General features: G+C 47.2%; 2 protein-coding genes across 8 annotated transcripts in view; one reads left to right on the forward strand and one right to left on the reverse strand.

Annotated features, from left to right (window-relative positions):
• On the reverse strand, positions 1–2,682 carry HPS6 (HPS6 biogenesis of lysosomal organelles complex 2 subunit 3). The gene has a single exon (XM_059899613.1). The coding sequence runs from the start codon at positions 2,600–2,602 to the stop codon at positions 191–193; it is 2,412 nt and encodes an 803-aa protein (XP_059755596.1). The 5' UTR covers positions 2,603–2,682; the 3' UTR covers positions 1–190.
• Positions 2,683–7,394: 4,712 nt separating this feature from the next.
• The window catches only part of ARMH3 (armadillo like helical domain containing 3), a 181,605-nt gene continuing 175,490 nt past the window's right edge, over positions 7,395–13,509 (forward strand). For 5 of the 7 annotated variants that reach the window (XM_059900248.1, XM_059900245.1, XM_059900252.1 and 2 more), the window contains exon 1: positions 7,395–7,527. The gene's annotated coding sequence lies outside the window, so the exon portion shown is untranslated. The remainder of the gene's footprint in view (positions 7,528–13,509) is intronic. The other 2 variants (XM_059900249.1, XM_059900247.1) reach the window with 1 other exon arrangement.

Consider the following 13,509-nt stretch of genomic DNA (forward strand, 5'->3'; position numbering starts at 1 on the left):
TTTTAGGAGCTTTGCACCAAGACAGAAACCTGAGGATAAAGACCAAACATATTTATTATACATATATATATATATATAAATTGCTCCAGAAGAGAGAAGAGTATTGTGAGTATTGCACACACAGGTCCCACTCTGGCCCCCTCCAACTCCTAGGCTCCTTTCCCTGATCACTGTGTCCTAGAAACAATTTTCAGCCTGTGTCAGTCACACAGAGGCCCTGTCCAGATGGTGCCCATGCCTCCAGGCCTGGGTGGTCTGGTGCCTGGAGGGCTGACATAGGTCCCCGAGGTGGGGTAGGGGGTGGAGTGCCTGGGTCCCATAGAATGTCCTCATATCGGCTTAGAACTGGGCCAGAGGGTCGTCCTTCAGTCCCAGTCTGCTCCAGCAGGGCTCTGAGCAAGCCCACAGTGAGAGGGGGCTCTGCCCCAGGCTCAGGGAATGGGGCGGGGGGCTCCAACTCATCTGGGAGGTGTGTCCGCAGTAGAAGCAGGAGCTCAGCTGGAGCTAGGTCTGGTGGGCACAGGCGGCAAAGGAGGGGGAGGTGAGCATCAAGCCGGCGGTGCCGGGCAAATTCGGCCAACAGCAGTTTGAAGATCTCACTTCGAAGCAGGAGGCTGGAGGGGCTGAGGGCCAAGCCAGCCTCTAGAGCCCGCTCCCACTCTTCCTTTTGCACCAGCTGCCCCACAGCTTGGAGCACAGCTTTGGGCCGCCCACTGCCCAAGAGCAGGTCTAGCTCCAGTGCTTCAGGCCTAGTCCCCTCCTCACCTAGTACTTCCAGGGCTCGGCGATAGAGGGGCAGCCCTGGGCCCCCTGACCCCCAGCCAGGCCCGCCCTGCTGCTGTGCCAGCTCCACAAAGGGTGGCAGCCACCGTGGCTCCAGCCGGCAGAGGCATCGGCACAGGAGTTCAAAGAGGGGCAGTATCCCACTGGGTGGTTCCTTTCCACATGTTGTAACCCCCAGTACCTTCTTCCACACGTCAGGGGGAGCTTGGGACCTCAGCCTGCCATTCCCATCTGGCTGGAGCTGCAGGGCCCTGAGGATGGCACCCCAGGCTGCTGTAGGGAGGGCTTGGAAAACGGTGTTGAGCTGGGCCAGCTGGTCTCCCATCAACTCAGTCCTCAGCAGCCGTGCCACTTCGTGCTCTGCCAGCTCAGTCCAGCCAGCCTCCTCGTCATCCCCAGCCACCAGCTGGGCTTTAAGCTGCTCTAAGCCCCGGTAATCCCGAAGCTCGGCCCTCAGTGTGGTCAACAGTGTTGATGGGGACACGTGGCCTTGGAGGATGGAAGCCAGGGCCTGAGGTGCCCGGAATGTGCTGTTGTGTCTCAGTTCCTCTGGGGTGAGCCGGGCACCCCGCAGGCTCCGCCGCTGGTAGTACTCGCAGGCCTCCTCAAACACCAGATCTTCAGCTGAAGGCAGCTCAAGGCCTTGTGGGGCTTCCCAGCCTACTCGAAACAGACCCATGGCTGAAAGCAAACGAAGACCCCCTCGGGTCTCCAGCTCTTCCTCATTTTCCACGCCAGGGGCTGGGGGTTCCAGCAGATGTACTCGGTCTGTACTTAAGACCTTCCTTTCTAGCAGCTGCCCACTGCCCATGTCCAGCAGTTCCAATGTGGAGCCCAGCACACAGGCCAGAGTGCCATGAAATGTGCCCAGTGCTGCAGACCCTGCCAGGCTGGCAGGTGCCTCCTGAAGGGTGCCAACAGCCCGGGTACCACCGTGGGGCTGCACCAGGCTCACAGTGCCCCTGAAGTCAAGCCACAGCAGGCCCTGGGGAGTTGGGGCCCAGGTGTGTACAGTTAATGGCTGCCTGGGGGACAGCAGCCCAGGAAGGCCTCGGAGCAGGGTACTGAAGTCCCAAGGGTCCCCTCCTCCAGGATTCAGGCTTTTACTGTAGGAGAGGCCAAGACATGGGGCAGCCACCACCACCTTGCCCTTGCTTGGGCTCCAGATGAGCAGAATGTGGCCCACGCCAGGCCAGGTGGTGGCAGTGGGCACCAGGAAGAGGTCCTTGCGGGAGGTCAGAAGCCCGAAAGGGGGGCAGTTGTGCAGCAGGATGTGTGTACGGCCCAGGTTGGTGCCGGCCTCCCCGCTGGGCTCCAGGGTCCGGACGCACACACAGTGGCTGAAAGCCACTGCGGGAGGCCCTTCGCGGCCCTCAGCGCCGGCCTGACGCTCCTCGCACCACACCAGGCGGCCTCGGGGCGCCGCCACGGCCACCACACGGGATCCACCGCCAGGACACAGCTCGGTGCTCTGCAGCAGCCGCCAGCCGGGCCCCACCCCCGCGCCCCACACCTCGGCTAGGCCACTCTCCCACACTAGGACTAGCGCCGGTCGCGCCGGCCACGGTAGGAAGAAGGCGTCTAGCGGTGAGGGCTGGCCAGCCGGCCAGGCACGTTCCAGTGCCGCGCCGGGTCCACGCACCGCGACCAGCAGTTGCGGGTCCGGTGCCCCCGGAGGTCGCAGCAGCAGCAGGTGGCGGCCGTCCGGGCTGCAGCGAACTCGGACGGCTGGGTCCCCGGCCAACAACTCCCGGAGCCGGGCCGCGCCGCTGAAGTTGTTCAGGTCCGAGAGCAGGCGCAGAGTTCCCGCACGCTTCATGGTGCCGCCCGCGCCGGTGCACGCTCAGGCCCGCCGCCCCGTGGGGCGAGGCCCGGCTCTCGGTGCCGGGTTCCCAAGGGAGGTCAAGACTCGGATTGAGACTTCCGCTCTTCGTTGATGAGGTGAGCCAAAGCCCGGCTGAGTCGGCCCCGCCCAGCCCAGCCCCACCCCTCACGGCTAGCTCGCGACTGGAGCCGGTATATGCTCTGCCGGCACAACGCCGCCCACCAGAGGCGGGGCCGCAGGAGCTTCGCGGGGGTGGAGCCGCGGAGCACACAATCTTCTCAGCGCTCCGACCTCGCGAGTCCTGGGGAAGCTCTCAGAGACGGGATGTAGGCCCGCTGCTTCAGGCCCCAGGTAACCGCGGAGTGGCACGGAGTATGACTAAGGTATCTGGCTTCCAGCCCGCCCAGAATCCAACTACCAAGGGTTCCCTTCCCTCCGCGCCTCGCTCTCTCATCCCAGTTTATTCATGAAATTTTTATTGAGCACCTACTAAGTGCCAGGCTCTGAGTAGACAACCCTGAACAAAAGAGAAAACCTCAACTTCATGGAGATGACAAACTAGTGGAAAAAATAATAATAGCTAGTACTTCCATAGCCCTTACTGTGTGGCTCCTCCACCCCACCCCGCCTTTTAAAGATAAGGAAAATGAAGTACAGAGAGATAAAGTAAGTTGACCAAGATCACACAGCTATTAAGCAGTAGAGATACAGGTGGGATTTCAACCACAGGCAATCTGGGTCCAGGGTCAATGCACCAAACCACTGTATCAACAGTTCACCCAAACTAACATTTTGCTAAAAAACAAAATTAACACATACTTTAATGGCACTGAGTCTGTGTGTAATCTCTTTAGCACCTACAAATTGATATGCAGGAGTCCTTTCCACCCCAGATTGCCTTCTCAGGTGCTGTGGTATTCCTCTTTCCTCCTCCAGTCCCTCCTTCATTAGCTTGCCCCTCCCTCCCTTTCCACGCAACTTCCCTGAGAATGGCATCCATTTCTGTTTCATCATCCTCATTCTGTCCTCTTGCTCTCAGCATAGAAATACTCCCCAGCCTGTCCTGTCTTGGAAGTCACTCGTTCTCATCTCCCCCAGCCTTTACTCCTATCACTCCCTCTCCCTTTCATTTCACAGTCAAGTTTCTTGCAAAGATCTAGCATTTGTTGCCTCTACTTTCTCTCCTTCCATTCATTTCTCAAACCAATACTTACCCGAAGTACATTTTCCTGAGGTCTTCAAGGCATTTTAATTTCCTTTTCTCTTTTGAGATATTTGACAACTTCCTTATTGAAAGTCTCTCCTGTAGTTTCCACAGCATCTTTCTCCTCTAATTCTCCTCTTTTTTAGATAGCGCTGTCTTCAGAACTTTTTTTGCCATTGGTTCCTCTTTCTCCACCATCCTTTAAATGCTGGTTTTAAATTCCATTTTGGGCCCTTTTATCTTTTTTCCTCCCCATATTATTAATATTTTTTTAGCCCTCTTCGTAGGCCATTTCTTCCCTTCTCATGGCTTGAACCATTACCACTAGGACAATGGCTCCAAAATATTTATCTACACCCCAGAGATCTCTGCTGAGTTCCAATGAAGGTATCCAAATGTCTACTAAATATTTCTGCCTGGATGTCTCATAGACATTTCAGTCTCAACATGTCCTAAACATCATCTTCCTCCCCAAATTTGCTCCTCCTCCAGCTGTTCCTAGTTGCCATGGGATTTCTTTCATTGTTATAGCCTCACTTAAAAAAAAAAAAAAAAACACTACATTTAAAAAATTGAAGTATTGTTGATTTACAGTATTGTGTAACACTACATATTTTTTGAGTATTTTTAGCCATATTTCTTTTTTTTTTAAGTTTATTTATTTATTTATTTATTTTTGGCTGCATTGGGTCTTCATTGCTGCACGGTGGCCTTCTCTAGTTGCGGCGAGCAGGGGCTACTCTTCATTGTGGTGCACGGGCTTCTCATTGCGGTGGCTTCTCTTGTTGTGGAGCACGGGCTCTAGGCGCGCAGGCTTCAGGAGTTGTGGCTCGCGGGCTCTAGAGCGCAGGCTCAGTAGTTGTGGTGCATGGGCTTAGTTGCTCCAAGGCATGTGGGATCTTCCCAGACCAGGGCTTGAACCCACGTCCCCTGCATTGGCAGGCGGATTCTTAACCACTGCGCCACCAGGGAAGTCCCTTTAGCCATATTTCTGATGGATACACACGTGCATATTTCTGATGGTTACAAAAGCATGCATATACATATACGCCACTGTATTTTTAATTTTTTCTTCCCGTTTTATTGGGACATGATTGATGTACAGCATTGTATAAGCTTAAGGTGTACAGCACAATGATTTGACTTACATATTACCACAATGAATTTAGTGAATATCCATCATCTCATATTGATACAAAATTAAAGAAATAGAAAAAAAATTTGTTTTCCTTCTGATGAGAACCCTTAGGATTTACAGCAGTGTTAATTATACTTATCGTGTTGTACATTATGTTGTATCCTCACTTTTAGAGTAGAGCCTGGCACAAAGAAAGACTTCAATAGATGTTTGGTGAAAGAATGAGTACGCTTGAGTAGGCACATGTTTGTGTGTGTGATATCACTTAGGAACCTTTTGTTTAAGAGTTATAGAATAGTTACAGAAATACAGAAAAAATGAAATTTACTAGAAGAACATTGGTGTGGGGTTGGTCACAGAATCTGCAGGAGACAGGAAGAACAGGCTTGGAAAGTGTGCAGGAACCCAAACTGTCTGAAGACCAGGAAATAGGAAGCACAACTGTTTTTCTGCAGGAACCATACAGCCAGGACACCACAGCCCCTGGTGCTGCATGACTTGGTCACTGCATTTGTGGACAGGACCTGTTATGAATGAATTCTGACCATCTTTTCATCTCTGCATCTCTTGATCAAGAGCTGAAGCCCTTGGAGGTTGCACCTAGTGGCCAAGCTCAGGTCACATGAGCTCACTTATCTTGGTTGCCCAGGGCCTGGTTTTCCATCAAGACTCTACCCAAAGGAAAAGGCCCCCAGAAAAGGAGGGGAAGGGTTCAGTGCTGGATAACCAAACCAATATAACATAGGCCTTTTATTATCCCCATTTTCCAGATAGGAAACTAAGGCTCAGAGAGCTCATGTAATTGTCCAAAGTCATACAGCTAGTAGGTAGCCAGCCTGGGATTCATTTCCACAGTATCCCAGAGGTCGCGCTCTTACCTACTCAGTCTGTGGACTTATAAACTTACCCTCAGCTGAATCTGTATTTAATTCACTTCCCGCCAGTGTATTGTGTTTCTTCACCTTCACACTTTCGCCTTTCCTTTTCTTCTCTCCTAAGACTTGACTTCATCTTCATCTTCCCCCAAAAGCCTCTGAAGATTGACAGGGAATTTTCCATTCTCTGAATTTTCAGGGCATTTACAGCTTGAGCTTGTCTAAGCTTACCTTCGATAATTCACTGTTTGATTTTTTTTTTTTTTGAGAGAAAGTCTTTATTTATTTATTTATGTATGTATTTATTTATTTATTTATGGCTGTGTTGGGTCTTCGTTTCTGTGTGAGGGCTTTCTCTAGTTGTGGCAACTGGGGGCCATCTCTTCATCGCGGTGCGCGGGCTTCTCACTATCATGGCCTCTCTTGTTGCGGAGCACAGGCTCCAGACGCGCAGGCTCAGTAATTGTGGCTCACGGGCCCAGTTGCTCCGTGGTATGTGGGATCTTCCCAGACCAGGGCTCGAACCCGTGTCCCCTGCATTGGCAGGCAGATTCTCAACCACTGCGCCACCAGGGAAGCCCACTGTTTGATATTTAAAACATTTAATTGTATATCTATTTTTCTATCTATCATCTGTCACTTTGTTACAATATAATCTCAGAATTGTAATTGTTTTTCATTTTACTACTCCCAGAATTGGGTATTCAGTAGGTGCTCAACAAAGATGTGCTAAAAGGAAGTCAGGTATGGAAAGGGTTCTTTCAGCTGTACAGGAGGCTTCTAACTCATGTTCAGGAACAATAGTTCTTGGGGTTCACCTCAAGATGCCTTCCTATTACCACTTCTCACTCTTTTTTTATATCCTATTAGGGTACAACTTTTTACCACTAATCATGTTTTATGCCACTGTGTAAACAGACAAGAAAAATTAAAAATTACCTGGGCTTTTGGGCTATTAAGACCTCTTTCCTGATAGATCTGGGTTTAAACTCTTCTTCACCTCTTACTAACTCTAGAACATTAAGCAAGCTGTGTAATCACTCAAAACCTTTTTTTTTGTTATCTGTGAGGTACCAACTTTATAAAGTCATTATAAGGAGACACATACACGTACGCACACACTGCCCGGCATGTCTTTTTTTAATCTTCCATTTTGCGTGTGAGAAAACTGAGACTCAGAGAGGTAACTTGCCAAGTTGACACAGCTTTACACGGTACTTTGTACATAGTAGCTACACAATACCTATATGTTGATTGGATGAGTTTGTTTCCAGTCTTTCACTTACAGAGTTGCAATAAAGAGCTTGGAACATATATCTTTCCAAACTTTGCCAGTGTTTCTAGAGGATATATTTACTCCTGGAAGTGGAATTGCCGACTTCAGGGTCTGCCATATTTAAAGAAACTGCTAATTCAACTTGCATCCAGTACACTCTTGATACATGTTTCTTTTGCTAGTTTCTTTCTCGCGGTGCATTTCGGGAGTCGTAGTCTTTGTGATGGTTGCTGGGAATCGTGGTCCGAGCCAGCCCTAGGCAGTCGGCTTTAGGATCCTGCGGGGCACGGCGGGCCGGGGGAAGGGTCTGGGCAGGTCGGGAGCGCGTCCGTGAGTCCGGAGCAGCTGCGGCGTCGGTGGCGTCGGGAGCGAGCCGTCCGGGAGCGGCGCGGGTGGTGGAGGAGGAGCCAGGGTAAGCGGCGCTCGGTAAGCGGCGCCGACCCGGGCCGGTCTCCGAACCTGGCCAACCTCTGCGGGTACTGCCATACTAGGCCTTGGCCCTGAGGCGGCCCTGGAGGCGGGGCCTGCGCTCGCTAGGGCACGGCAGGGGTTATAGGGGGAGAGGCAGGGAGGGCAGCTGCTGAGGAGCGCAGAGGCTGAGTGCGGCGGGGAGGCTGGGCCTGGGGCGGCGGACCGGAGCGAGAAGCGGCTCGGTACTCCAGCTGCCGGTCCTTCTAATCCTTCAGTGCCGGTCACACGCCTCTCGCTCCGGGTCCCTGCTGGGCCCTACTGGTAGCCGAGGCGCTGACCTTTGACCCAGCACAAGGCCGACTCCGACCCTTCAGGCTACCTTGAGAGCTTTCCTCCCAGGTGTTTCCCACTCGAGTGGCCTTCTGCTTAGCCTGTCTCTGGGGTGAGGGCGTGGGGTAAGACCTCGGAGAAGGGCTAGAGGAAGCCCTGTCTGCCTGAAGTCATCAGGCGTCCCGGAAGGTCCCCATCTCCTCTTTACAGTCTCTGATCGCCGGGCTTCACCCCACCCTTTACACACAATCAGTGAAGCTACCGTGTTTTCTCTGGTTACTCCGTGTGAACCTGGGAAACGAACCTGTTTCCAGGCAAGTGTAGGGAAGAAACAGGAGATAAAAACTGGTTCCCTGGGGAAGAACTATCAGAAACTGAGGAGTGCTGCCTTTCAACATGGGGAAGTAGAAACTTGGACAGGCCTGGATAAATGTGGATCATCCGACCCTCCCCAATTCTTCCTCTCCAGAAAAAGTTTTGAGTTCAGTGAGAGCTGTTTCTTTGCTCTTCTATACTCTCTCTGACTTTGTAAACCAGGGAAAATAGGGTTTGTGTCCCTGCTCTTAATTTAGCACAAGTTAATTGGAATTATTTTGGGTGTACCTTCAGTTGGTCTTGTGTGCACAGTAGTTCCTATGTGAGGGCTTTTCCAGATACCAGATCAATCAGTCTAGAGAAAGGTGGATACTTCTAGTTAGGATTGTGAAGGGGGACTCTCATTCGTTCCTTAATGAATAGGGGAACCTTTAAGGTATTTTCATTGGGTGTTTAGACATTATAATTCATACACTTGTTCGACATTTGAAGAATAATAATAGTAATAAAACCTCTTGAAAACTCAAAGCAGTGTTATGAAAGTTCTACTTTTATGTAGAGCCAAGTTCAAGAATCCATAAAATTTGGGGAAAATAACCAGATAACAAATTGATCCAGGATATGTGAGGGCACACTGTTTATTAAACACATTTATTGAGCACTTATTAAGTTTTCTTTTTAATGCATTTTTGGCTGCGCTGGGTCTTAGTTGCGGCATGTGGGATCTTTGTTGCGGCATGTGGCATCTTTCATTTTTATTTTTATTTTAAAAAATATTTATTTATTTATTTATGGCTGCATTGGGTCTTCATTGCAGCGCGCAGGCTTTTCTCTAGTTGCGGCGAGTGGGGGCTACTCTTCGTTGCAGCGCGCAGGCTTCTCATTACGGTGGCTTCTCTTGTTGCGGAGCACAGGCTCTGGGCACACGGGCTTCAGTAGTTGTGGCACACGGGTTCAGTAGTTGTGGCTCATGGGCTCTAGAGCGCAGCCTCAGTAGTTGTGGCGCATGGGCTTAGTTGCTCCACGGCACGTGGGATCTTCCTGGACCAGGGCTTGAACCGGTGTCCCCTGCATTGGCAGGCGGATTCTTAACCCATGTGGCATCTTTTTGTTGCAGCATGCGGACTTCTTAGTTGTGGCATGCGGACTCTTAGTTGCGGCACGCATGCAGGATCTAGTTCCCCAACCAGGGATCGAACCCAGGCCCTCTGCACTGGGAACGTGGAGTCTTACCCACTGGACCACCGGGGAAGTCCCTATTGAGCACTTATGTAACTGGCACTGGGGTTAATATGAATATCTTTCCTCAAGAACATCGGAGAGACATATTCACATGAAAATTGTAGTGCTGTGTGTTACATATCCATTACAAGGAATTTATATGGTGTGAAGGAAATATTACCATTGCCTGGAAAGTCAGGGAAATGTCTGTAGGGAGGGGATACTTGAGTTGGGTGTTGGAAGATGGGTAGGAGCTTGCACAAGTAAAGAAAGGCATTCCAGATGGAGACAACAGCATGAGCAAAGGCATGGTGAAAGTGTGAGGAAAAAAAAATAACATGATGTTTAAGTGTCAGAAATTTGTCCAAAACAGGATATGTGGTGGGGAAATTGCCAGGCGGTGAGACTGAAAAGAGAGTAGGGAGCTATTGGAGTGTTTTAATGTTAGGGAGTGACAGAAGTGCAGATTAAAGTAATGAGAAATGAGGCAGTGAGACTAATTAGAGTTGTTGCAGTTGACTGAGAGTCTGAATAAAATGTGGCCGTGGGAATGAAGAGGAGGGGAATGGATTTTAGAAGTAGTTCTAAGATAGCTGCAATAGGATTTAGTGACTGTTTGGGGAGAGACAGTGGGCTAAGTTTTCTAATTTGAGAAATTGGGTAAATGGGAATTTCATTGACCAGGATATGGATTAGTAAAAGTAGAGCAGATTTTTTTAAGGTTTGGATGACTATAGAAAGAGGTATAGGGGAGATAGTCTGGTATGCTGAGATCAAGTTGTTGTGGGATATGCACATGGAGATGTTACTAGGCAGCTGGAAGTAAGGAGGCCTGGTGAGCTTGATATCTTGGCAATAGCTTGGAGTAAGTGAGGACATATTTGAAAAAAATCCTGGGAAAGTAATGTTTATTTTATTTCTTTATAAGGAAATATTAGAATATGCCCTTCTTCCACTTAATAGTGAGCTTCTCAAGGCAGGGGCCATATAACTCAATAATTTTGTGTCCCTTTTCCCCTTATACAATGCTTGTGTTATTATAAGCTCTCAATAAATGTTAGTTAAGCTAGCAGGAAATCAATTTACTTTGCTAGGTCGAAGTTACCTTTTGGGCTTTCTTTAAGAAGATTATGGGAGTCTGTCTTATAATTTTCATTTTATACTTAGGTGGTATTCATGAGGCTTGTATGGGTCAACAGGAAAGGAAATGAAGAAGATATGAGTGATGTGCTGCTGCTTGAGGAAGTTCAGGGCTTGAGCAGGAGATAGACAGTATTAATTTATAAGAGGCTCCTGCTCATTGAGAAGAGGATCTTACAATGAATTCTCATTCTGGAAGATGTCAGAAAAATGTGATTTTCAATCAGAGTTTCCTGAAATCCTGTCAGTTTGAAGTTGGTTCCTCCTTCTGAAGGTGCAAGTGCATTCCTTCTTGTGTAAAATCATTTGAAAGGGAACCTGAGATGGTCATGTTTATTTAAACCTCTTCATCTGTATTATTAGTTTGTGAAAGTTGGCAGACTCAGTAAATTCTGATGGGACCAGACTGAATTCTCTTCTGTGAAGCTAGTTCACTTCTAATAGGTACAGACTATGGCTGATATCCAGAGTAAAGATTGCAGAAATCCTGGTTTTGCCATTTGCTGCTTAGTCTTGGGAAAGTTCCTGAGTTAATTCCACTTTCAAGTGTAGCCTAAATACTCACTCTGAGGTGAGCGCTGTTCAGAGCACACACAAGATATAGACGCTGCCCCATAGTGGCACATGTGCTTATTACTGAATCAGGCTGGTTCTATCCTAGCATCTAGAAAATAGGGATGATGCTTGTCAGATGATGTCCTGAGTTGACTGACTTTTCTTGGATAAAGTGGGAATGTTGATATTATGGATATCAGTTTGGAGTTTCCATAGAATTTTAACTGAATCTGGATTTTGAATGTTCTACTAGTTAGCACCTGCTTTTTTTGCACTAACAAGATATTCTCATAGGGAGGAGGGCTACCGGAGAGAAAGATTTAGTGGCTGTACCACTTAAAATTCATTACGTTGGGCAAAGTAAAATCCTCATTGTAGAATTATGGTATTAGTACCTACTTCATTTGCTTATTGTAAGGATTAAGTACAGCATATTTAAATCACTTAGAATAGTGCCAAGTACATAGGGACTGCTCAGTAGTGTTATGTATTATTATATACTACTTTGAGTGGGAGGCTGTGCTCTGAAAGATTTGGAGGAATGAGTGATGAATTCCATCCCCAGTAATTAAAAAAAACAGAAATGATAGAACAAAAGGGTAGACAGTTCTGGAGCCTGTGGAAGGAAAACCACATTCACAGAAAGATAGCCAAAATGAAAAGGCAGAGGACTTTGTACCAGATGAAGAAACAAGATAAAACCCCAGAAAAACAACTAAATGAAGTGGAGATAGGCAAGCTTCCTGAAAAAGAATTCAGAATAATGATAATGAAGATGATCCGGGACCTCAGAAAAAGAATGAAGGCAAAGATCGAGAAGATACAAGAAATGTTTAACAAAGACCTAGAAGAATTAAAGAACAAACAAACAGAGATGAGCAATATGATAACTGAAATGAAAAATACACTAGAAGGAATCAATAGCAGAATAACTGAAGCAGAAGAACGGATAAGTGACCTGGAAGACAGAATGGTGGAATTCACTGCCGTGGAACAGAATAAAGGAAAAAGAATGAAAGGAAATGAAGACAGCCTAAGAGACCTCTGGGACAACATTAAACGCAACAACATTCGCATTATAGGGGTCCCAGAAGGAGACGAGAGAGAGAAAGAACTGGAGAAAATAATTGAAGAGATTATAGTCGAAAACTTCCCTAACATGGGAAAGGAAATAGCCACCCAAGTCCAGGAAGTGCAGGATAAACCCAAGGAGAAACACACAGACACGTAGTAATCAAATTGACAAAAATTAAACACAAAGAAAAATTATTGAAAGCAACAAGGGAAAAACGACAAGTAACATACAAGGGAACTCCCATAAGGTTAACAGCTGATTTCTCAGCAGAAACTCTACAAGCCAGAAGGGAGTGGCATGATATATTTAAAGTGATGAAAGGGAAGAACCTATAACCAAGATTACTCTACCCAGCAAGGATCTCATTCAGATTTGACGGAGAAATCAAAAGCTTTACAGACAAGCAAAAGCTAAGAGAATTCAGCACCACCAAACCAGCTCTACAACAAATGCTAAAGGAACTTCTCTAAGTGGGAAACACAAGAGAAGAAAAGGACCTGCAAAAACAAACCCATAACAATTAAGAAAATGGTAACAGGAACATACATATCGATAATTACCTTAAACGTGAATGGATTAAATGCTCCAACCAAAAGACACAGGCTTGCTGAATGGATACAAAAACAAGACCCATATATATGCTGTCTACAAGAGACCCACTTCAGACCTAGGGACACATACAGACTGAAAGTGAGGGGATGGAAAAAGATATTCCATGCAAATGGAAATCAAAAGAAAGCTGGAGTAGCAATACTCATATCAGATAAAATAGACTTTAAAATAAAGAATGTTACACAAGACAAGGAAGGACACTACATAATGATCAAGGGATCAATCCAAGAGGAAGATATAACAATTATAAATATATATGCACCCAATATAGGAGCACCTCAATACATAAGGCAACTGCTAACAGCTATAAAAGAGGAAATCGACAGTAACACAATATAGTGGGGAACTTTAACACCTCACTTACACCAATGGACAGATCATCCAGAGAGAAAATTAATAATGAAACACAAGCTTTAAATGACACAATAGACCAGATAGATTTAATTGATATTTATAGGACATTCCATCCAAAAACAGCAGATTACACTTTCTTCTCAAGTATACACGGAACATTCTCCAGGATAGGTCACATCTTGGGTCACAAATCAAGCCTCAGTAAATTTAAGAATATTGAAATCATAGCAAACATCTTTTCTAACCACAATGCTATGAGATTAGAAATCAGTTACAGGGGAAAAAAACGTGAAAAACACAAACACATGGAGGCTAAACAATATGTTACTAAATAACCAAGAGATCACTGAAGAAATCAAAGAGGAAATCAAAAAATACCTAGAGACGAATGACAA

Source organism: Balaenoptera ricei, chromosome 16 (genome assembly GCF_028023285.1).
Source record: "Balaenoptera ricei isolate mBalRic1 chromosome 16, mBalRic1.hap2, whole genome shotgun sequence".
NCBI classification, from domain to species: domain Eukaryota; kingdom Metazoa; phylum Chordata; class Mammalia; order Artiodactyla; family Balaenopteridae; genus Balaenoptera; species Balaenoptera ricei.